General features: G+C 48.4%; 1 protein-coding gene across 1 annotated transcript in view; it reads right to left on the bottom strand.

Annotated features, from left to right (window-relative positions):
• The window catches only part of LOC120945082 (solute carrier family 26 member 6-like), a 40,199-nt gene extending 19,206 nt beyond the window's left edge, over positions 1–20,993 (bottom strand). Inside the window, exons 1-9 of the mRNA XM_040358945.1 lie at positions 20,813–20,993; positions 16,781–16,920; positions 15,040–15,150; positions 12,514–12,680; positions 10,115–10,279; positions 8,062–8,214; positions 3,945–4,027; positions 3,442–3,589; positions 1,090–1,203 (exon numbers count right to left, since the gene is read on the bottom strand). Coding sequence (XP_040214879.1) covers positions 1,090–1,203; positions 3,442–3,589; positions 3,945–4,027; positions 8,062–8,214; positions 10,115–10,279; positions 12,514–12,680; positions 15,040–15,150; positions 16,781–16,920; positions 20,813–20,955 — 1,224 coding nt within the window. The 5' untranslated portion in view covers positions 20,956–20,993. The remainder of the gene's footprint in view (positions 1–1,089; positions 1,204–3,441; positions 3,590–3,944; positions 4,028–8,061; positions 8,215–10,114; positions 10,280–12,513; positions 12,681–15,039; positions 15,151–16,780; positions 16,921–20,812) is intronic.
• Between the last annotated feature and the right edge of the window lie 3,662 nt (positions 20,994–24,655).

Here is a 24,655-nt window from a genome sequence, read left to right as displayed (position 1 = left end):
CATAACACACAGAGTGCAGGGATCAGGATTACATAACACACAGAGGGCAGGGATCAGGGTTACATAACACACAGAGTGCAGGGATCAGGGTTACATAACACACAGAGTGCAGGGATCAGGGTTACATAACACACAGAGTGCAGGGATCAGGGTTACATAACACACAGAGTGCAGGGATCAGGGTTACATAACACACAGAGTGCAGGTATGAGGATTACATAACACACAGAGTGCAGGGATCAGGATTACATAACACACAGAGTGCAGGGATCAGGGTTACATAACACACAGAGTGCAGGTATGAGGATTACATAACACACAGAGTGCAGGGATCAGGGTTACATAACACACAGTGCAGGGATCAGGGTTACATAACACACAGAGGGCAGGGATCAGGGTTACATAACACACAGAGTGCAGGGATCAGGATTACATAACACACAGAGTGCAGGGATCAGGGTTACATAACACACAGAGGGCAGGGATCAGGGTTACATAACACACAGAGGGCAGGGATCAGGATTACATAACACACAGAGGGCAGGGATCAGGGTTACATAACACACAGAGGGCAGGGATCAGGGTTACATAACACACAGAGTGCAGGGATCAGGGTTACATAACACACAGAGTGCAGGGATCAGGGTTACATAACACACAGAGGGCAGGGATCAGGGTTACATTACACACAGAGGGCAGGGATCAGGGTTACATAACACACAGAGTGCAGGGATCAGGATTACATAACACACAGAGTGCAGGGATCAGGGTTACATAACACACAGAGGGCAGGGATCAGGGTTACATAACACACAGAGGGCAGGGATCAGGATTACATAACACACAGAGGGCAAGTTTAGCACTGACTGGTGCATTATATAGATCAGACCAAAATGAGGGACAAATGAGGAGAAAAGAGGGACAGAGGGGCTTTCTTTCTGAATGAGGGACAGGCCCTCGAAATCAGGGACAGTTTGGAGCTAGGCTACTGTGTAGGAGGAGTCATCTTCCTTTACAATGTGTCAGCCGGCTTCTAACCCTCCATATGTCATAGTGGGGACCAGTAATGGGGTCTCTAATCGGTGTTACCTGGGTGTTCCCCCCTGTGCTCTCCTGCACCAGAGTCCTGGACATCGATGTGGTGACCGCAAAACAGTGGAAGAAGCTCCCAACTAGATTACTGAATCCAAGTGCGATCAGCTCCTTTAAGAGGAAAATAATAAAAGAAAACAACATAAGACCGCGTCTATAAAAGTCTTCATTGTCCACAGTAACCAAACACATGTCCCTGTAATGGCTCTAATCCAAGATAGGAGGGGGAAGGGGACTGGATGTTGCCAGAAGTATATGGAGAGCATTTTGAGAGAACAGAGGTGCTGACTGGTTGCTATGGGGAACAATGTGAGAGAATGGAGGACACTGGTTACTATGAGGAACACTGAGAGAATGGAGGACACTGGTTACTATGGGGAACACTGTGAGAGAATGGAGGACACTGGTTACTATGGGGAACACTGTGAGAGAATGGAGGATGTTGACTGGTTACTATGGGGAACACTGTGAGAGAATGGAGGACACTGGTTACTATGGGGAACACTGTGAGAGAATGGAGGACACTGGTTACTATGGGGAACAATGTGAGAGAATGGAGGACACTGGTTACTATGGGGAACACTGTGAGAGAATGGAGATCACTGGTTACTATGGGGAACACTGTGAGAGAATGGAGGACACTGGTTACTATGGGGAACACTGTGAGAGAACAGAGGATGTTGACTGGTTACTATGGGGAACACTGTGAGAGAATGGAGGACACTGGTTACTATGGGGAACACTGTGAGAGAATGGAGGACACTGGTTACTATGGGGAACAATGTGAGAGAATGGAGGACACTGGTTACTATGGGGAACACTGTGAGAGAATAGAGGACACTGGTTACTATGGGGAACACTGTGAGAGAATAGAGGACACTGGTTACTATGGGGAACACTGTGAGAGAATGGAGGGCACTGGTTACTATGGGGAACACTGTGAGAGAATGGAGGACACTGGTTACTATGGGGAACACTGAGAGAGAATGGAGGATGCTGACTGGTTACTATGGGGAACACTGTGAGAGAATGGAGGATGCTGACTGGTTACTATGGGGAACACTGTGAGAGAATGGAGGACACTGGTTACTATGGGGAACACTGTGAGAGAATGGAGGATGCTTACTGGTTACTATTGGGAACAATGTGAGAGAATGGAGGATACTGGTTACTATGGGGAACAATGTGAGAGAACCGAGGTGCTGACTGGTTACTATGGGGAACACTGAGAGAGAATGGAGGACACTGGTTACTATGGGGAACACTGTGAGAGAACGGAGGATGCTTACTGGTTACTATGGGGAACACTGTGAGAGAACGGAGGATGCTTACTGGTTACTATGGGGAACACTGTGAGAGAATGGAGGATGCTTACTGGTTACTATGGGGAACACTGTGAGAGAATGGAGGATGCTGACTGGTTACTATGGGGAACACTGTGAGAGAATGGAGGATGTTGACTGGTTACTATGGGGAACACTGTGAGAGAATGGAGGACACTGGTTACTATGGGGAACACAGAGAACGGAGGACACTGGTTACTATGGGGAACACAGAGAATGGAGGATGCTGACTGGTTACTATGGGGAACACTGTGAGAGAATGGAGGATGCTGACTGGTTACTATGGGGAACACTGTGAGAGAACGGAGGTGCTGACTGGTTACTATGGGGAACACTGAGAGAGAATGGAGGACACTGGTTACTATGGGGAACACTGAGAGAATGGAGGACACTGGTTACTATGGGGAACACTGTGAGAGAACGGAGGATGTTGACTGGTTACTATGGGGAACACTGAGAGAGAACCAAGGTGCTGACTGGTTACTATGGGGAACACTGTGAGAGAACCAAGGTGCTGACTGGTTACTATGGGGAACACTGTGAGAGAACGGAGGTGCTGACTGGTTACTATGGAGAACACTGGTACTATGGGGGACACTATGAGAGAATAGAGGGTGCTGATTGGTTGGGGAACACTGTGAGAGAATGGAGGGTACTGACTGGTTCCTATGGGGAACAATGTAAGAGAATAGAGGATGCTTACTGGTTACTATGGGGAACACTGTGAGAGAAAGGGCAGTGCTGACTGGGTACTTTGGGGCACACTGTGAGAGAATGGAGGACACTGGTTGCTATGGGGAACACTGAGAGATAATGGAGGGTGCTGATTGGTTGCTATAGGAAACATAGTGAGAGAACGGACGATGCTGACTGGTTGCTATGGGAACCACTGTAAGAGAACGGCGGACGCTGACTGGTTGCTATGGAGAACACCGTCTTCTCGGACACTTTATAGATAAAAGACTCAGTGTGATCAATTCCCAGATATTTGAAGAAAAACCTTCACCTGGTTGCTGTCCACTTTATATCCGTGTTTTGTAGCGAACATTTTGCCCAGAGAGATGGTGATGGCGTATCCAACCACAGCAATGGCAAAGGCATTGCCGACCACATTCATGAACAGGTTAGGGTCAGGAACCGTCGGTACTACCAGTCTGTAAATAAAACAAAAAGAGATAAAAATCTGCGTTTAATGATTCCACCAAACAGTTGGCATTTAAGACGTATTGAATAAAAGGAACCCGAATTTAATCCGATAGGAAATCGATCACGTATTTCCAATGAGCGCCTTCACTGAGTATTACCATTAAGCAGTTTTGGATGTGACTGTATCATCACACGCACTTCCATATTTTTGTCATTGAATTAAATTGAGAGATTTGCAAATTAACCAATAGAGGGAGCTCTGCATTTCATTGTGCATTCATTCAGCAATATGAGCCACACAGGGAGTTCATTGTTTTCAAGGATTCAGCATTATGTTATCACAATTCTTCCTAGAACACATACCCTGTAGGAATATCGCCCACAATACCAATCCCGTAATTTGCTTGAAGATTAATTCCATATGATACCGCTGTGGAGATTACGAGCTGGGGGAGGGGAGGGGGGGGGGACAAGAAGTGAAATATTACAAAAAAGTTCTTGATGGCTGATGTAATTTTATAGATAAAGTATAAATGGCATTGTAGAAGAATTCCAGGATTTTTAACATAGTTACAGCTTACACCAATGAACGTACATACAGTATCCCATAAAAGTAAGTACACCCCTCACATTTTTGTAAATATTTTATTCTATCTTTTCGTGTGATAACACTGAAGAAATGACACTTTGCTACAATGTTGTGTAGTGAGTGTACAGCTTGTATAACAGTGTACATTTGCTGTCCCCTCAAAATAACTCAACACACAGCCATGAATGTCTAAACTGCTGGCAACAAAAGTGAGTACACCCCTAAGTGAAAATGTCCAAATTGGGCCAAAGTGTCAATATTTTGTGTGGCCACCATTATTTTCCAGCACTGTCCTAACCCTCTTGGGCATGAAGTTCACCAGAGCTTCACAGGTTGTCACTGGAGTCCTCTTCCCCTCCTCCATGATGACATCACAGAGCTGGTGGATGTTGGCAGGGGCGTACCTAGAGCATTTGGCACCCGGGGCGGATCCTAAATCTGGCACCCCCCCCACCTTAAAATGTAATAATGTAATGTCCCAATGTGTCCCCTGCACACCTCTGCATCCTTAAATATCTCTTTGTCACTACTGTGTACCCCTCTCCACAACTGCACCTCTGGACCCCTTTACATTAACATTACACAGCACCCCGCACCTCTAGACCCTTTTACATTAAACAGCACCCTACACCTCTAGACCATTTTACATTACACAGCACCCTACACCTCTGGACCCCTTTACATTACACAGCACCCTACACCTCTGGACCCTTTTACATTACACAGCACCCTGCACCTCTAGACCCTTTTACATTACACAGCACCCTACACCTCTAGACCCTTTTACATTACACAGCACCCTGCACCTCTAGACCCTTTTACATTACACAGCACCCTGCACCTCTAGACCCTTTTACATTACACAGCACCCTACACCTCTAGACCCTTTTACATTACACAGCACCCTGCACCTCTAGACCCTTTTACATTACACAGCACCCTGCACCTCTAGACCCTTTTACATTACACAGCACCCTGCACCTCTAGACCCTTTTACATTACACAGCACCCTACACCTCTGGACCCTTTTACATTACACAGCACCCTACACCTCTGGACCCCTTTACATTACACAGTACCTTGCACCTCTGGACCCCTTTACATTACACAGCACCCCCCCCCCCCACAGCTCTGGACGCCTGTATATTACGCAGACACCCCCCTAACAGTTATGGACCCCCTGCATGTTACACAGACCCCCCTACAGTGCAGACACCCCCCCATTCAGTGCAGACCCACCCCCCTACAGTACAGATCCCCCCATTCCGTACAGCTTCCCCCCTATTCAGTACAGCTCCCCCCCCTCCCATTCAATACACATCCCCCCCACCATTCAGTACAGATTCCCCCTCCCCCTTTCAGTACAAGCTCCCCCCGTCAGGACAGATTCCCCCCCCTTAAGGACAGATTCCCCCCATTCAGTAGTACCATAATGTACCTCATGATCGCGACATGCACAGACAGACATGCACAGACTGGTCTGGTCCCCTCCCCCTGTGTAGACATGCAGGAGGAGGGGGAGGCGTCTTTACACTGCTCGAGTCCAGCCCTGGCCGAGACTGATCAGAGCCACGACCAAGGAAGCAAGGGCGGGATCCGACGGGTGTCACTCAGGTGCAGCTCACACCCCCTCAAAGCGAGCCACTACCTACTTCTGTCATCACGCGCCGCTGCCTCAACCCGCGGCGCCAGCTCAGCCTCACTGTCTCCGCTTCCGTCGCGGAGGGGAGCGGGGGTTGGTGCCTGCAGCTGCCTAAATCTGCCTCACTATCTCCGCTTCAGTTGCGGAGGGGGGCGCCTGCCGCTGCGCTGCCTAAACCAGCCTGATGCCTCCGCTCCAGTCGGAGGGGGGGCGCCGGCCTGACACCCCTCCCAGCGTGTGGCACCCGGTGCGGCCCGCCCCCCTCGCCCCCCACTTAGTACGCCTCTGGATGTTGGAGACCTTGCGCTCCTCCACCTTCCGTTTGAGGATGTCCCACAGATGCCCAATAGGGTTTAGGTCTGGAGACATGCTTGGCCAGTCCATCACCTTTACCCTCAGCTTCTTTAGCAAGGCAGTGGTCGTCTTGGAGGTGTGTTTGGGGTCGTTGTGTTGGAATACTGCCCTGCAGTCCAGTCTCTGAAGGGAGGGGATCATGCTCTGCTTCAGTATGTCACATGTTGGCATTCATGGTTCCCTCAATGATCTGTAGCTCCCCAGTGCCGGCAGCATTAATGCAGCCCCAGACCATGACGCTCCAAGTCCACCCACCTCCTCTCCTTCTCTGGCCGCTGCAGCAGCACCCAGATAAAAGAAGCCAGAGCGTCTTCACTGTGTCTCCTCCTGTCTCCTCGATACCGAGCGTTTCCCGAGTACTTGTACTCGGCTGAAATGCTCCGATGCTTCACCCGATACCTGGGCAGTCAGGTATTGGGTGGTGGGGGGAGTTACAAGTTTTCTCCGTGCCGCTCTCCCCCCTGCTGTCGTGTCCCCCTCTGTGCCGCTCTCCCGGCGTGCTGTCTTCTCCCGCTCCATGCCGCTCTCCCCCCGTGCTGTCTTCTCCCCCTCCGTGCCGCTCTCCCCCTGTGCTGTCTTGTCCCCCTCCCCCCGTGCTGTATTGTCCCCTCTGTGCCGCTCTCCCCCCGTGCTGTATTATCCCCCTCCGTGCTGCTCTCCCCCGTGCTGTATTGTCCCCTCTGTGCCGCTCTCCCCCCGTGCTGTATTATCCCCCTCCGTGCCGCTCTCCCCCCGTGCTGTATTGTCCCCTCTGTGCCGCTCTCCCCCCGTGCTGTATTATCCCCCTTCGTGCCACTCTCCCCCTGTGCTGTCTTGTTCCCCTCCGTGACGCTCTCCCCCCGTCCTGTATTGTCCCATGTTGTCCATGTTGTCATGTTTTCTTTAAAAAAATATTTTTCTTTTGTTTAAATTTAGGGATGTCCCGATACCGATACTAGTATCGGTATCGGTACCGATACCGAGCATTTCCTGAGTACTTGTACTCAGCTGAAATGCTCCGATGCTTCACCCGATACCTGGGCAGTCAGGTATTGGGTGGTGGGGGGAGTTACAAGTTTTCTCCGTGCCGCTCTCCCCCCTGCTGTCTTCTCCCGCTCCGTGCCGCTCTCCCCCCGTGCTGTCTTCTCCCCCTCTGCTGTCTTGTCCCCCTCCGTGCCGCTCTTCCCCCGTGCTGTATTGTCCCCTCCATGCCTCTCTTCCCCCGTGCTGTATTATTCCCCTCCGTGCCACTCTCCCCCTGTGCTGTCTTGTTCCCCTCCGTGCCGCTCTCCCCCCGTCCTGTATTGTCCCCCTCCGTGCCTCCTTCCCCCCTCGATCTGTCAGGATGGAGAGCAAGGGTAGGAGCCAGTGATCATGACTCTGTCCATTCACATAACTGAGCATCGTAACCTGTGTTTACGATGCTTAGTTTATGAATGGAGAGAAGCTTCTCTCTATTCATTTCAGCGGAGGCTGCAGAGAAAGGGACAGGGAACCTGTGTCCTTAGTCCCTTTCTCTGTCTTAAAGGGGAGATGTCAGAGGTCTGTTAAGACCCCTGATATATCACCAAAGCCCCCCCCCCCCCACCCAACAGGGCTAATTAAAAAAAAAATTGCAATACAATATGTAAAAAATTAAATGTAAATAATAATAAAAAAATAAAAATAAAACACACTGACAATCCACTACCCCCCCTCAAAAAAAAAAAAATCACTGTAAAAAAAATAGTAAAAAAAAAATTGTGTAAAAAAAAAAAAAAAACGCCACTGTCACATGACATTCAAAAAAAAGTATCGGTATTGACGAGTACTTGAAAAAAAGTATCAGTACTTGTACTCGGTCTCAAAAAACTGGTATCGGAGCAACCCTAGACTTTAAATGTTGCCAATTTTCTTCAATAAGTCAATTCACTTACCACAATCAGTTCGATAGGGATGGGCATGCACAGTTTAGCACGCAGCCTTTGATTAACTTCCTTCACGGCAAAGAGGCACACCAAGGCAATGAGGCTGACAACTAGAGTCCCGATATTTGTCTTGTGGATTCTTCGGAAAAGGCTGATTAAGCTCTGAAGAAGAGAAGACAATTTGTATTTCAGGTCTTACTCATTACAGCAGGCATAGCTCCAAACTGTCCCTGATTTCAAGGGACTGTCCCAGATTTGGAGAAATGTCCCTCTGTCCCTCTTTCCTCCTCATTTGTCCTTCATTTTGGTCTGATCTGTATAGTTGTATATAAAATGCACTTTTTATCTATCAAAAAGTGTTTCCCAGCGCTAAACCTTTCATTTGATTTCTAAATTGCTGCATTTGTAAATTCCACAAGTAGTGGTAAAAAAGCACTTGTGGGGTTAACCAATCTTGTTTTTTTGTACAATTCTCCTGTAAGGGGGTGTGACAAGGGGTGTGTCCTATGCCTGCATACTTTTTCTGATAGGTGTCCCTCATTCCCATCTCAGAAAGTTGGGAGGTATGTAGCAGGGGTCTCCAAACTTCGGCCCACATGCCACCTTTGCCCCGACAGGAGATATTAGTTTGTCCACAGCATCTGTCCAGCAGAGTACCCCGGCTGGCTGGCTGGAAGTGAATGCTCTAGTCTATGTGATGTAATACAGAGATCAATAGATCCACTGCCAGTCAGCCAGCATATCCTGATGGCCACAGGACAGGCCTGAAGACTTCACACATTCTGCTAACTTCACTTCTAAGCAGCCCATGGATCCGGGACAGAGGGACTACAAAACCATGTAAAGGCTATCAGTGGCGGTGCGTCCATAAGGGTGCACAGGCGCCGCCCCCTCTCTCCAGCCACCCCCTCTATCAGCTATAGATAGATAGATTCATGCATGAATCTATGGCCGCCAATTCTGCCCCCATTTCAGGCACCCGTCCCCTTTAAGGGCGCCGGGCGCTTGAATTACAGCGGTGGGGGGGTGTTTTTGAAGCACAGAACAGCGAGCGAAATGCTTGGCGCTCGCAGTTCACCCAGCTGCGTTAGAAAAGCAAATGAATATTCGCTTTCCTAACACTGAACCGCCTCTTCGCCAATCAGGTGCTCGGGTCTGTTACCCATCTCCTGATTGGCTGAAACTGCAGGCGCTGTGATTGGACGCCTATCAGGCGTCCATTTATAGGAGTGGACGGGAGAAAGCAATCGAGGACATGGAGGAGCATGAAGGACACCGCTGGCCAACCGCCGCCGTCACCTGCTGCGCCACCGAGACAGGGTAAGTGCCGGGCAGACAGCGAGCGGGGGCGGCATAGCGGCAGCATTCGTTGGGCACAGTGGGAGCATTCAATGGGCACAGTGGGACCATTCGATGCGCACAGTGGGAGCATTTGATGGCACAGTGGGAGCATTCGATGGGCACAGTGGGAGCATTCGATGGGCACAGTGGGACCATTCGATGCGCACAGTGGGAGCATTCGATGGGCACAGTGGGAGCATTCGATGGGCACAGTGGGACCATTCGATGCGCACAGTGGGAGCATTTGATGGCACAGTGGGAGCATTCGATGGGCACAGTAGGACCATTCGATGGGCACAGTGGGAGCATTTGAAGGCACAGTGGGAGCATTCGATGGGCACAGTGGGAGCATTTGATGGCACAGTGGCAGAATTTTTTATGGAGCACAGTGGGAGCATTTTATGGGGTACATTGGGAGCGTTTGATGGGGCACAGTGGCTGCGTTTGATGGGCACAGTGAGGCTGCAATTGATGGGGCGCCTTTTTTTCAGAATTTGTCAGTTTGTTTGCACCCCCTCAAAAATTTGGAGCACCAACCGCCACTGGAGGCCATATATTGACTTTACTGACCCTGCTATTGTTCAAGCAGTGAGACTCAAAACATTTATCTGCATGCAGTGCAATTAGTAATCATTTCTGTTCACAATGGTCAGTTGTACATTATATCTCACACTTCTGTGTCTGCTTTTCTAGCTTGGAAAGAACGAAGTAAAAAACTCACGTAAATGAGAGACAATGGCTGTGACCTCTCACTTAGCGGAAGGCCAAAGATATGTTTCAGCTGAGACACGGTGACATGGATGGTGGCGGCAGTGGTATACCCCCGAACCAGGGGCTCCGAGAGGTACGTGACCACAAATCCAAACTGCACTAGACCTAGAATCACCTGCCAAAGATATAGAAGATTTAGAAACGTACTTTTATAATGTGACTCAACATATTTACTTACCGTAATATGGGAAATGGAGAATGCAGGCAAGCTTACAAATTCACCACTATATACATTGGGGGTGCCCCTAAAGAATACAGCAGTTGCGCATTGTAAAGAGGCTCCAGAATTCCAGATATAAATATTTTTATATACGGTAGTTACATTGGTCCACCTTTGTGCAATAAAACTATACGTGTATTATACTTGTGGGATCCATCTAGAAGCCGGAGATCACCACATTAGACAACTAATGCAAAAGTGGAGAGGCAGGGTGGTGACCTCACTTTTCATGCATTTATAAAAGTATAAAAAATATGATCTTTTTTTTTTTTTTTTGTGTGTTTTTTTTGGGGAGATTTGCACTTTGTATAATCTGTAGGCAATAGAACGATTGCCATTGAATATCATTTTTATCATATTCTTCCACACAGAGTTTTCTTTTGGTGGTATTTCAAGCGGAGGTTCACCCTAAAACATTTTTCTAACATTACATTGTGCTCACTTGCAACATTGACAGTATGGGCCAGATTCACAAAGAGATATGACGGTGTATCTACAGATACACCGTCGTATCTCTGACTTACACTGGTCCTATCTATGCGCCTGATTCATAGAATCAGATACGCATAGATAGGACTAAGATCTGACAGTGTTACACTGTGTTACACTGTCGGATCTTTTTTTCCATTTAAAAATGGCGCCGGGGGAGTTCCCGCTGATTTGCGATAAATAATATGTAAATCAGCGAGATACGCAAATTCACGAACGTACGCGGACCCGACGCAGTCTTCTTACGACGTTTCCGTAGCGGCTTTCCCGGCGTATACTTACCCCTTCTTTTATCAGACGCAGCCAATGTTAAGTATAGCCGGCGTTCCCGCGTCGAATTTTGAATTTTTTAACGTCGTTTGCGTAAGTCGTTCTCGAATACGGACGGACGTCGTTTACGTAAGCGTCGAAACCACTGACGTCCTAGCGACGTCAGTGGGAGCAATGCACGCCGGGAAATTCCCCGGATGGCGCATGCGCATTTAAATCGGCGCGGGAACGCGCCTGATTTAAATAGTACACTCCCCTAGCCGCGGAATTAGAATTCCGCCGGGGGATTTAGGATCCGCCGTCGCAAGTTTGGAGGTAAGTGGTTTGTGAATTAGCCACTTGCCTCCTAAACTTGCGGGAGCGGATCTTAATTCACGTAGATCGAGCGGATCTATAGATCCGCTGAGCTACGTGAATCTGGCCCTATGCGTTTTTCTTTTTTTTTTTGCTGTACATACCGTCGTATAGCTATTCCCCCCCCCCCCCCTGACTTCCGGGTAGTGGCTCCCGCGGGACTAGACGTTCCTATGCAGTAGGTAAGTGATTGACGTGATGACAAAAACAACCCCCCCGTCGCATAAGGAGCGTCACGAGTTGCCGAAAGAAGCCGAACGTCGGTGCGCAGACACCGTATAGAGCCGCCACGCAGTTCGGCTTCTTTCGGCAACTCGTGACGCTCCTTATGCGACGGGGGGGGGGGTAGTTTTGTCATCACGTCAATCACTTACCTGCTGCATAGGAACGCCCACTCCCGCGGGAGCCACTACCAGGAAGCCGGGGGGAGGGGGGGAATAGCTATACGACGGTATGTACAGCAAAAAAAAAAAAACCGCATACTGTCAATGTTGCAAGTGAGCACAATGTAATGTTAGAAAAATGTTTTAGGGTGAACCTCTGCTTTAATCACCACTGGGTTTTTTATTTTTTGCAAAAAAAAAAAGGAAATTTTGAAAAAAATAAAAGTTTTGGAAGGATGTCCTTTGTCTGTGTTTTTGGCCATAATACAGTCCTTTGTAACCTTCGGCATCCCGGTCCTGCTACAGCTCACAGTTTGTACACACCCGGATATTACCTGAATCTACTGATGATATTTATTGTAGCCGTCTGTGCGTAGGCTCCCTAGCAGTGTTTCCCTATGGGAAAACTGCAGAGCAAAAAAACGGCGCGATTCGCGACGAGAAAAATTTAGAGCATGTTTTTTTTGGGTCAGGAAAACTGCTGGAGAGCCTACTACATGGCCAGTTTTCTCGTCCAAGAGAAAACATGACAGTTTTCCTGACGAGAAAACTGATCGTGTGTACGCGGCTTTAGCATATCTGGACAGATCCAAAAAAACGGCCATGTTAATTGCCAAACCTACTTATCCTTACCTGAAACAATCCTACCAGCAATGTCATGGCAGCCACCAGCTCTACTCGAGCTTTGTCCCTGGCTACCATGTCAATGATTGTATCATTCCCTGGGATTATGAAGTTGTCATTAGGAACCAGAGATTCTGTAACGCTGCCAACCATGATGGAGACCACCGCAAAGGTTCCTGGAAATACAGAATATGTACAATTTAGGTTCCTACTGTATATTGCAGCAAATCCAATTTAACACAACGGCCCGGATTCACGTAGCACTTACGCCGACGTATCTCGAGATACGCCGCGTAAGTGTAACTATGCGCCGTCGTATCTGTGCGCCGTGCCCACAGAACTAGATACGCCTGAAAATAGGCTTCTTCCGACCGACGTAACTTTCCTACGTTGGCGTATCGTGGGCGCATATTTACGCTGGCCGCCTCATTGAGGGAGATACGCCGATTCACAAACGTAGTTGCGCCCGGCTCATCATATACGCGGTTTGCGTAAGTCGTACGTCCAGGGTAAAGTTATTCCCCATATAGGAGGCGCAACGCATGCAAAGGTATGGACCAGGGAACAGCCGTCGTATTTTACGTCGGTTACGTAGTAGTATGTGAATAGGGCTGGGCGTAGGTTACGTTCACATCGTAGGCAGTGATTCGACGTATCTTAGGGAGTAGTTTCGACGTGATTCTGCGCATGCGCACTGGGGTGCTTCCACGGGACGGCGCATGCGCCGTACGTTATTCGTATCTTTATGATGCTCAGTACATCATTTACATGGGGTCACGCCTCATTAGCATGGCAAATGCCCACTGCCACTTACGACGAGTTACCCTGAGGGAACCCAGCGTAGATTAGGGAGCAAGTGCTTTGTGAATACTGTGCTCGCCGCTCTGCGCTACGTAGGCGTAGCGTATATTCGATACGCTACGCCGGCATAACTATGCGCCAATGTATGTGAATCCGGGCCAATGTCCATTATAAAGGGATTTCCCTCTAAAAAGAAAAATCGGTCACAATCTAAATATTTTATATAAATGCAACAGGGATGGTGGTAACCTCTCATAATGGGCACAGCAGGTGTAACGACCCAGGAACTTGGCACAGGGATGGTGAGGGTCCCTCATAATGGGCACAGCAGGTGTGTAGACCTGAGAACTCAATACAAGGATGGTGGGAACCCCTCACAATGGGTACAGCAGGTGTGCAGACCTGTGAACCCAGTGCGGGGATGATGGGAACCCCTCATAGTGAGCACAGCAGGTATGCAATAGCATACCTCCCAACATTTTGAGATGGGAATGAGGGACACCTACTAGCAAATGTATGTAGGCATAGGACACACCCCCTGCCACACCCCCTTAAAGGAGAATTAACCCCAAAAAAGGTTAAATAAATCCACAAGGGACTTTTTTTTACCTCTACTATTCCTTTATTTGGCTTTTAAAATTTACAAATGCAGCAATTTATCATTTGGATGAAAGGTTTAGCGCTGGGAAACACTTTTTGAAAGATAAAAAGTGCATTTTATATACAACTATAGAGATCAGACCAAAATGAGGGACAAATGAGGAGGAAAGAGGGATAGAGGGAGTTTGTTTCAAATCAGGGACAGTTCCTCGAAAGGACAGTTGGGAGCTATGCAATAGAGTCCCAGAGAGTCCCAGAGAAATAGAAGGAACTGACCGAGGATTTATCTGTCTAGTATACACCAATAGCTAGATTCAGGTAGAGTTGGGTCGGCGTATCAGTAGATACGCCGACCTAACTCGGAATCTGCGCCGACCTAAGTTTAAGTGTATTCTCAAACAGAGATACACTTAAACCTATCTAAGATACCACGGCCTGCGCCGTCTTATCTTGGGGTGCAAAATTTAGGCTGGACGCTAGGTGGCGCTTCCATTGCGGTCGGCGTAGAATATGTAAATCACTAGATACGCCTATTTACGAACATACGCCCGGCCGACGCAGTACAGATACGCCGTTTTCGTAAGAGATAGGCAGACTAAATATAAAAGATGCCCCCTAGGTGGCGTAGCCAATGTTAAAGTATGGCCGCCGTTCCCGCTTCGAAATTCGAAAATTTTACGTCGTTTGCGTAAGTCGTCCGTGAATAGGGATTTACGTCATTTACGTCCACGTCGAAATCAATAGGACCGTGCGGCGTACTTAGCCGCAATGCACACTGGGAAATGTAGGCGGACGGCGCATGCGCTGTTCCAAAAAAACGTCAATCACGTCAGGTCAAACGAAATTATCATAAAACACGCCCCCTCAGCCTATTTTGAATTAGGCACGCTTGCGCCCGCCGCATTTACGCTACGCCGCCGTAAGTTAGGAGGCAAGTACTTTGAGAATACAGTACTTGGCTCTCTGACTTAAGGCGGCGTAGCGTAAATACGATCCGCTACGCCGCCGTAAAGTTGCGCGGGGCTACCTGAATCTAGCTACAAGTATCCGAAAACAACAAAAGAATAACCACCAATCCATTTGCAAACAATGCTTGATTTCATTGGCTATTTTAGGATTTTATTTTTCACTTACCTATGGAAACATGCCGTGATGTGCCAAAAATAGAATAAACAAACACCGGGAAAAAGGAAGAATATAAGCCAAAAACGGGTGGCACGCCGGCCAGGAGGGCATACGCCAAACCTGTTGGAAACAAAAGCAGAGAGAGCCAGGCTGAACCCAACCAGAAAGTGAACCATAAACAGACTGTGTGTACGGTGAGTCTGCCATGTTGTTATTTGCCAAAAATCGATGGCAGCACTTCTGCCGGGATAAAATAAGTTTCTGTTAACCTTTTGGGGATGCCAAGCTATTTTCCCCCATCTGTTTCTCCTATTATAAATGGTTTAACTTAAAGCTGAACTCCAGGCAGATATAAAAAAATATAAATAAAATGCAACTATGTATCTTTTGGAAAATAATAAATGTGTTTACAAATACGGTTAGCTGCTTGCACATTGGAAGAAATGGAGGAGCGAGGAGGGTCACAGGCAAAGGGGCAGGGAGATACCAAACACAGGCAAAGGGGCAGGGAGATACCAAACATAGGCAAAGGGGCAGGGAAATACCAAACACAGGCAAAGGGGCAGGGAAATACCAAACACAGGCAAAGGGGCAGGGAGATACCAAACACAGGCAAAGGGGCAGGGAGATACCAAACATAGGCAAAGGGGCAGGGAAATACCAAACACAGGCAAAGGGGCAGGGAAATACCAAACACAGGCAAAGGGGCAGGGAAATACCAAACACAGGCAAGGGGAAAGGAAATACCAAACACAGGCAAGGGGCAGGGAGGTACGAAACACAGGCAAAGGGTAAAGGGAGGTACTGAACACAGCCAAAGGGCAAGAAGGTACGAAACACAGGCAAGCGGCAGGGAGGTACTAAACACGGGCAAAGGTCAGGGAGGTACTAAACACGGGCAAAGGTCAGGGAGATACTGAACACAGGCAAGGGGCAGTGAGGTACTAAACACAGGAAAAGGGCAGGGAGGTACTAGACATAGGCAAGGGGCAGGAAGGTACTAAACATGGGGGAGGGGCAGGAAGGTACTAAACACACACGAGGGGCAGGAAGGTACTAAACACAGGTAAAGGGCAGGGAGGAACTTAACACAGGCAAGCGACAGGGAGGTACTAGACATAGGCAAAGGGCAGGGAGGTACCAGACATAAGCAAGGGGCAGGAAGGTACTAAACACAGGGGAGGGGCAGGAAGGCACTAAACACAGGCGAGGGGCAGTAAGATACTAAACATAGGCGAGGGACAGGGAGGTACTAAACACAGGCAGGCAAAGGGCAGGGAGATACTAGACACAGGCAGGCAAAGGGCAGGGAGATACTAGACACAGGCAGGCAAAGGGCAGAGAGATACTAGACACAGGCAAATGGCAGGAAGGTACTAAACACAGGCAGGCAAAGGGCAGGGAGGGACTAGACACAGGCAAAGGGCAGGGAGGGACTAGACACAGGCAAAGGGCAGGGAGGGACTAGACACAGGCAAAGGGCAGGGAGGGACTAGACACAGGCAAAGGGCAGGGAGGGACTAGACACAGGCAAAGGGCAGGGAGGGACTAAACACAGGCAAAGGGCAGGGAGGTACTAGACACAGGCAAGGAGCAGGTAGATGCTGAACACTGGCAAGATTTAGTTCCACTTTCGATGGTCGGGGGGCTAAGTTCTCCTCATTTTAGGGTTCTTGTGCAGATGGAAAAAACAAATCTATATGCCTGTTGAAATATATCATGTATTGTGTTGATAACTGGAAAATATTACCTTGTGGAAGTTGCAGGATCCCCACACTGACCCCAGACACAATGTCCCCCAGGAGCCATTCCTTGACGGGATAGTGCGGCAGCCATTGCAGAATTGGGAGGAACTGAAACAACAAGGCCTTGGCTGCTGACCTGGAACATCTGCAGAACAGAGGACAATCATGGCAAGATGCTGGGAAAATAGTCTCACTCCGCCGGACACTTCTTATAGTAAAACAGAACAAGTGACTATGACTGGCAAGGTTAGTGTGCTGCTGCTTCTCCTCCCCCAGCTCCTATGCAGCTGAGAACAGAGGGAATGTGATGACTTATAAAAAAGGGGAAAAAAGGTCAAGGGGCCAGATTCTCTAAGATCCTGCGGCGGCGTCGCTTAAGCTATTTACACTACGCCGCCCCAACTTACAGGAGCAAGTGCTGTATTCCCCAAACACTTGCTCCGTAGTTTGCGTAGTGTAAAAGGCCCGGCGTATCCCCGCGTAATTCAAAGGGGGCGGCTTATATTTAAATTAAGCATGCCCCTGTGCCGATCGAACTGCGCATGCGCTGGGCTAAAAATAGCCCAGTGCGCATGCTCCAGTTCTCGGCGGAAAACGTCAATAACGCCGACGTGTGCGTCATTGACGTAAAGTCGTATTCAAGAACGACTTACGAAAACGACGTACCCGACGGGAAAAGACGACGCGGACCCGACGCCATACTTAACATGGCATACGTCGGACTGGCGTAAGGTTACCCCTCATATAGCAGGGGTAACCTTACACTTACGCAAACGACGTAAGCGACGGTTATGCGACACGATTTCGTTCGGGAATCGGCGTATCAAGCTTATTTGCATAAACAAATGAGACCTGAACGTAAACGTCACCTAGCGGCCGGCGGCGAATTACATTTAAGATCCGACAGTGTAAGTGACTTCCATCTGTCGGATCTACAGCGTATCTATGCGAAAATGATTCTAGGAATCACTCGCATAGATACGCGGGTCAAAAAACAGAGATACGATGGAGTTTCCTGAGATACTGTACTGGGGCCGGGCGTACGTTCCTGAATAGGCGTATCTAGCTGATTTACATATTTCTAGGCGTAAATTAGCGTACACGCACCTAGCGGCCAGCGTAAATATGCAGTTAAGATACGACGGCGTAGGAGACTTACGCTGGTCGTATCCTATACAAATTCTGGTGTATCTGATTCTTTGAATCAGGCGCCAAGATACGACGGCTCAGACTCAGAGATACGACGGCGTATCTGGAGATACGCCGTCGTATCTCCTACGAGAATCTGGGCCTATAACTTTTGTACAAACCAATAAATACACACTTTTTGGGATTTTTTGTTTTACCAAAAATATGTAGCAGAATACAAATTGGCCTAAATTGATGAAGAAATTTCATTTTTTACATTTATTTTATTTTATTTGGTATGCTTTATAGCAGAAAGTAAAAAATATATATATTTTTTTAAATTTAAGTTTTTGTTTTGTTGTTTATAGCGCTAAAAAAAAAAAAATGCAGAGGTGATCAAATACCACCAAAAGAAAGCTCTATTTGTGGGCAAAAAAGGACATCAATTTTATTTGGGTACAACGTCGCAAAACCGTGCAATTGTCAGTTAAAGCAACGCAGTGCCAAATCATTATTATTTCTTTTTTCTTTTTATTAAAGGGCCCAGGATGGCTACCACCTCTTTTTTCTCAATTCACGGCCCCCCCGCTTCTCAATTTGAGGTGGCAGCACCCCCCCGTCGGTTCTCTGCTGCAGGGGGCCCATGCCTAAAGCTGTGTAAGGGGCCTCCTGATGGCCGCCCCCCCCCGTTTTACTTACCTGAGCCCCGAATTTGCGTGGGCGCAATCCCGCATCGCTCTTTCCACGGCTTCTTGGCTCTTCATTGGATAGATTGATAGCAGCGCGCAGCCATTGGCTCCCGCTGCTGTCAATCAAATCCAATGACACGGGTGCAGGGGCCGAGTCCTACACTCGGCGGTTATGGACGCCGAGTGTATGACACGGGAGCGTGCCCGCAAGGTAACCCCTTGCGGGAGAGAGCTTCCCAGAGGTGGTTACCTATTGTGGGGAGCAGGCCCATCGCTACAGGACAGGCAAAGCAAACAATTGCTTGGGGCCCCGAGCTGGCCTGGGGCCCCCAACTTCCCCTTTCAGGCTGTAGCGTGGCCGAGCTCCTCTTCTTTCCTCGCTCCTCTTCTTTCCTCGCTCCTCTTCTTTCCTCCTGTATATTTCATGCTATTCTGGGGCACTAGTGATTCATCTTGCCCCACCATCACCCCTTCTATCCACCCGGCTGTTGGTTTTCTTCTTGCTGTGGTTCTGCGCTGTGCGTGCGGGGGGGGGGGGGGCCTCCATGTCCATTTTTCTTGGGGCCCCCTAATTCCTTCAAATGGCCCTGGTGGGAGGAGCCGTGAGAGCCGCCGTGGGACCCCAGAAGAGGAGGATCGGGGCCACTCTGTGCAAAACAAACTGCATAGTGGAGGTAAGTATGGCATGTTTGTTATTTTTCTTTTTAAATAACTGAACCTTTAGTGTCACTTTAAGGATATTTTTGTACACTTTTGATATTAGTTAATAATGTTGTATTTTAATCACTTATAGGTGTTGGCTGGCAACTCATTCAGCACAGATTGTATTGGTATGTATTTAAAGCATTGGATTCCACTGAGTGATCACTGGCATATCATTATTTGGGGGTCACCGGGGTAGTATAATGAGGAGACTGGCACAATTGTTCTCAGGCCACAGAAGTGGGGAGGATGGGGCAGCATTAGTAACCAATCAGACTTTGCTACATGTACAAAGAACATGTTACCAGGCATAGGTGTGCGCAGCTTATTGCATTAGGGTGTGCACCCCAAAGCTCAAACACACAATAACGCCACCTGCTGTCACAGGGAGGAAGCTCTGATGGTGAAAGACAGTTGATTGGGAGCATATTACGTTACATCCTAAGTATAGGTGTAATGTGTTCCTACAGTTGAGCCTAGCCTTTGGGGGGCATTTACATTGGGGGGGCATTTACACTGGGGGGGCATTTACACTGGGGGCATTTGCATAATGGGGGCATTTACACTGGCCACTGGCACCCCAACCACCCACCTGGTGCAAACCCTGGATAATGCTAATACAGATGGGGTGATTAGGATGTGCCCAGGCACACTTGGCACACCCTGTGCGCACGCCTATGTTAACAGGATAGAGATGACTTCAGTAGCAGCTGCTTCCATTGACAAGCAAAACAGCCCCTATACTGTATATTACATTTCAGTTGTGTATTTATTTGCTTGCCTAGAGTTTAGCTTCAGTTGTAGCTGACAGTAGGGTGACCGCATTTCCAAACTACCATTCATATTTGCATATTCCTCGCGTAAATCTACGGAAGCGCCACCTAGCGGCCAGCATAAATATGCAGCCTAAGATACGACAGTGTAAGACACTTACGCCGGTCGGATCTTAGGGAAATCTATGCGTAACTGATTCTATGAATCAGTCGCATAGATACGACCCCGCAAGAGTTACGACAACGTATCCGGAGATGCGCCGTCGTAACTGCTATCTGAATCCGGCCCAAGAGGTGGGATTTATGATTTCTCCAATCACAAGCAGGGGGTGGGATTGTGCGCCTCCAGGCATTCCCGGCCAGGGCAAGTACTGTCAGTGAGTAAAGCGGTGATGTGGCAGCCTTTTTTGGGGGGCATTAGATTTTCCCGGGGGGTAGCTGTGTCAGATTCATTCAGGGACACTGCATTGTCCTGGAATGAATGTGCCCGGGACAGACCTGCAAAATGCGGGACTGTCTCAGGCAATCCGGGACACGTGGTCACCCTAAGTCTGACAGGCTATGCTAGACACGTACATCAAGAGTAAGTAGACGTACTTATTTTAGCTCATGGGGCCACAGTTCACAAAAAAATTCCTTATCAAGGATGAAATTTATTATGTGTCCCATTGCTTAAGACGTGGCCGGGCTTCTCTTGCAGCCATAATCCATGTTCTCCACCCCTTGTTCCACTTTCTTCACCTACCTTATTTTGTGCTTGGCTGCACTGATGGTGGACTTTAAGGTCCTGTTTGGACCAGGCTGAGTTCTTCCCAATTCTTGTTCGTGAAAGACTGGCCGTTCAATGCTATATCTCACATCACGGTAGACGGGATCCTTGCTCTGCATGTCTAATCCTTACGTGAAGGCACCGAGGATATAACACTCTTCCCGTTTTAGGTGTATCCAAGAGGAACCTGCCAAAATACACAGGATCATTCTCTACGGTATGCAAGTAAACAATGAAATTCTTGTTGTTTAGTATATAAGAGAAATGCATGCAGGAAAAAGTCCTTTACCTGTGATATTTGCTCTGTAGCATGGCCAAAACGGCGATTCGGCATGAACCTTCCCCCACGCTCACCAAAACTTGCCACTTATGGCACAGGGTGAGGTGGTTTCACTTAAACATCTTCCTATCAGAGGCGTAACTAGAACCTTCAGGGCCCCAGTGCAAGAAACCATGAAGGGCCCTCCTGAACCTTCTTCCCCCCCCCTTCCATCTGAGCCCCGGGCTTTCAGTTCTGGGGGGGTGTCCATGGACATCCCTCCAGAACCCTGCCTCCCAATGCCTCCTGGGGCGTGCATCCAGTGCACTTTGTGGCTGCTGTGTCCTTCGGATCATGGTAAAGGGCCAATCACAGTGGCCCTTTACCATGTGATCAGCTGATCACATGTAAACAGACCGGCAAGTCTGTCAGTACATTGTTTACATGGAAAATCACTGATCATCAGTGCTCTGATTATCAGTGCAGCCCCATCAGTGCCGCCTATCAGTGCTCATCAGTGCTCCCTATCAGTGCTCATCAATGCCACATATCGGTGCCCATCTGTGCAGTCTATGGCCCATATTCTCTCTAAAAATTCGCGGGCTGCGCTTAAGGCACTTACACTCCGCTGTCCCAACTTACAGGAGCAAGTGTTGTATTCCCCAAACACTTGCTCCGTAAGTTGGGACGGCGGAGTGTAAATGCCCCGGCGTAGCCTGGCGGATCTCCAAGGGGGCGGCTTGTATTCAAATTAAGCGCGCCCCCGATTCTAATGAACTGCGCATGCGCCGGGCTTCAAAAAGCCCAGTGCGCATGCTCCAGTTCTCGGCGGAAAACGTCAATGACGCCGACGTGTGCGTCATTGACGTAAAGTCGTATTCAAGAACGACTTACGGAAACGACGTACCCGACGAAAAAACACGACGCGGACCCGACGCCATCCGTAACATGGCCTACATGGGACTTGCGGAAACGTACTCCTCATATAGCAGGAGTAAGCTTACGCAAACGACGTTAGCGACGGTTACGCGACGCGAACTCGTTTGGGAATCGGCGTAGAAGGATCATTTGCATACGCAAATGAGTCCTTCACGTAAATGCCATCTAGCGGCGGCCGGCGTCATTACATTTAAGATCCGCCAGTGTAAGTGACTTACAGATGGTGGATCTTAAGTGTATCTATGCGAAAATGATTCTAAGAATCAGTCGCATAGATACACGGGCCAAAAAAGGGAGATACGATGGAGTATCCTGAGATACTCCATCGTAACTTCTATGAGAATATGGGCCTATAAGTGCCCATCAGTGCCACATATCAGCGCTTCCTCAGCAGGACTCTGAGCTGAGAGCTTCTCTCTCATATAGAACGGAGCCTGCACTGGCAGTCCCCCCTCCCTATCATGGATGGTAGAGGAGAGAGCCGATCTGCTCCTTCTCCTCCTGTGTGTGCACCACGGGAAGTGTGAAAGACAGAAGATGAACGATCAAATGCAGCTGCTTATTATTATCATTATTATTATTATTATAATAATTATTATTATACAGGATTTATATAGTGCCAACAGTTTGCGCCGCGCTTTACAACATAAGGGCAGCCAGTACAGTTACAATACAAATAAATACAGGAGGGATCAGAGGGCCCTGCACGTTAGAGCTTACACTCTAGAAGGGGGGATCAAGTGGAACAAAAGGTAATAACTGTGGGGGGGTTTGCTGATGGAGAAAATGAAAATACATTTGTTAGGTGTGGGTAGGGTTGCCACCTTTTCTTCAAGTCAAACCCGAACACTTTAGCGCAGCATGGCAATTTTTTTTAAATAGTATAAACTATACATATATTTTCCTATTAAATAACATTTCTAATCATATGAAGTTAATAACAAAAGTCCCCCTTTACATCTGAATCCACAGAGCTCCCCTACACTGTAAGGGGGGACTCTGATGTAAGGTAGAACTCTGGGGCCTATAACCTAAGAGATGCTCTGGGAACCCTGATTTAAGGAGGATCTCTGTACAGAGAGGACTCTGATGTTAGGGGAAACATTGTGGCCTTTGGTGTAAAGGGAAACTCTGGTGTAAGGGGTGCTCTGAGAACCCTGATTTATCTTAGTGTACTCATTTAGAGGCAGGAGAGAGAAGGGGGGAGACTTCAGTCACAGAGTGGGGATGGATGGTGAGTTCACTTACCCCTTGGCAGTCAGCACCTTTCATCCAGATGTATCTGAGGCTGCTGGACTTCAAATTTCCAGCCCCAACATTCCTTTTCTGAGGCACCGCACTGGGGATTGGTGTGTGGGCAGACACAGTGGAGTAAGGTGTGTTTGGGGGGGTGGGGGGTGATTGTTATAGCATTGGTTTTGGGCAGTGTGAAATTGAGTGTAACAGACACTCTCAGCTTAGACAACTTCAGCCAGCAACCCTGCTGGGAAGCCATTGTCCAGTCTAATGTGTCCGGGTTTCAGGCTGTCTGAAACCTGGACACATGATTCCAAACCCGAACTGTCCGGGTGAATCCTGGACAGATGGCAACCCTAGGTGTGGGTAGGACAGGCCTCTCTGAAGAGAAGGGTTTTCATAGATTGTCTAAAAGCTAATAGAGAAGGAGATAGACGGACAGATTGGGGTAAGGCATTCCATAGGATTGGAGAGGCTCTGCAAAAGTCCTGGAGGCCAGCATGGGAGGAGGTGACGAGGGCGCTAGAGAGCAGGAGGTCTTGCGAGTAATGAAGAGAATGCGTAGGTATTTAGGAACTAGGCTAGTGATGTAGCTGGGGGAAGAGTTGTGGATGGCTTGGTAAATTGTTAGTATTTTGAATTTAATTTGTTGGGTGAGCGGAAGCCAATGGAGGGATTGACAGAGACAAGTAGCAGACACAAAGCGGTTGGTAAGGTGGATGAGTCTGGCAGCAACATTCATGATGGATTGAAGGGGGGATAGTCTATGTAAAGGTAATCCAGTGAGGAGGGAGTTGCAGTAATCGAGGTGAGAGATGACCATGGAGTGAATTAAGAGCTTTGTTGTCATTGGTAAGAAAGGGGCGTATTTTGGAGATGTTGCGGAGGTTGAGACGACAAGATTTGGACAGTGATTGGACATGGTGCTTAAAGGAGAGTTCAGAGTCCAGGACTACACCTAGAACCTTGGCATGCGGGGGATGGGCTGATAGTTGTGCCATCGATTTTGACAGAGAGATCAGGGGAAGGGGCACGTGGGGGAGGAAGTATTATAAGTTCAGTTTTGGATAGATTGAGTTTGAGGAAGTGGTGTGACATCCAGACTGATATATCTGATAGTAAATTAGTGATACGTGAGGCGACAGATGGAGTGAGCTGAGGGTTAGAGAAATAGATTGGAGTGTCATTAGCGTAGAGATGGTATTGGAAGCCGCGGGAGGCTCTATTCCGTTCTCTAAGAAGGCTCCTTACTTCCTTAGTCATCCAGGGTTTCTGATTTGAAAAGACCCGAATGCGTTTATCCTCAGTACCATTATCCACACAGGTTTTTATATAGTCCAGAACTGTTTCTGTATACAGATCTAAATCCTGTTGCTCAAATGTCT

The sequence above is a fragment of the Rana temporaria genome, chromosome 7 (assembly GCF_905171775.1).
Source record: "Rana temporaria chromosome 7, aRanTem1.1, whole genome shotgun sequence".
NCBI classification, from domain to species: Eukaryota; Metazoa; Chordata; class Amphibia; order Anura; family Ranidae; genus Rana; species Rana temporaria.
This window is presented reverse-complemented; position numbering and strand designations above follow the sequence as displayed.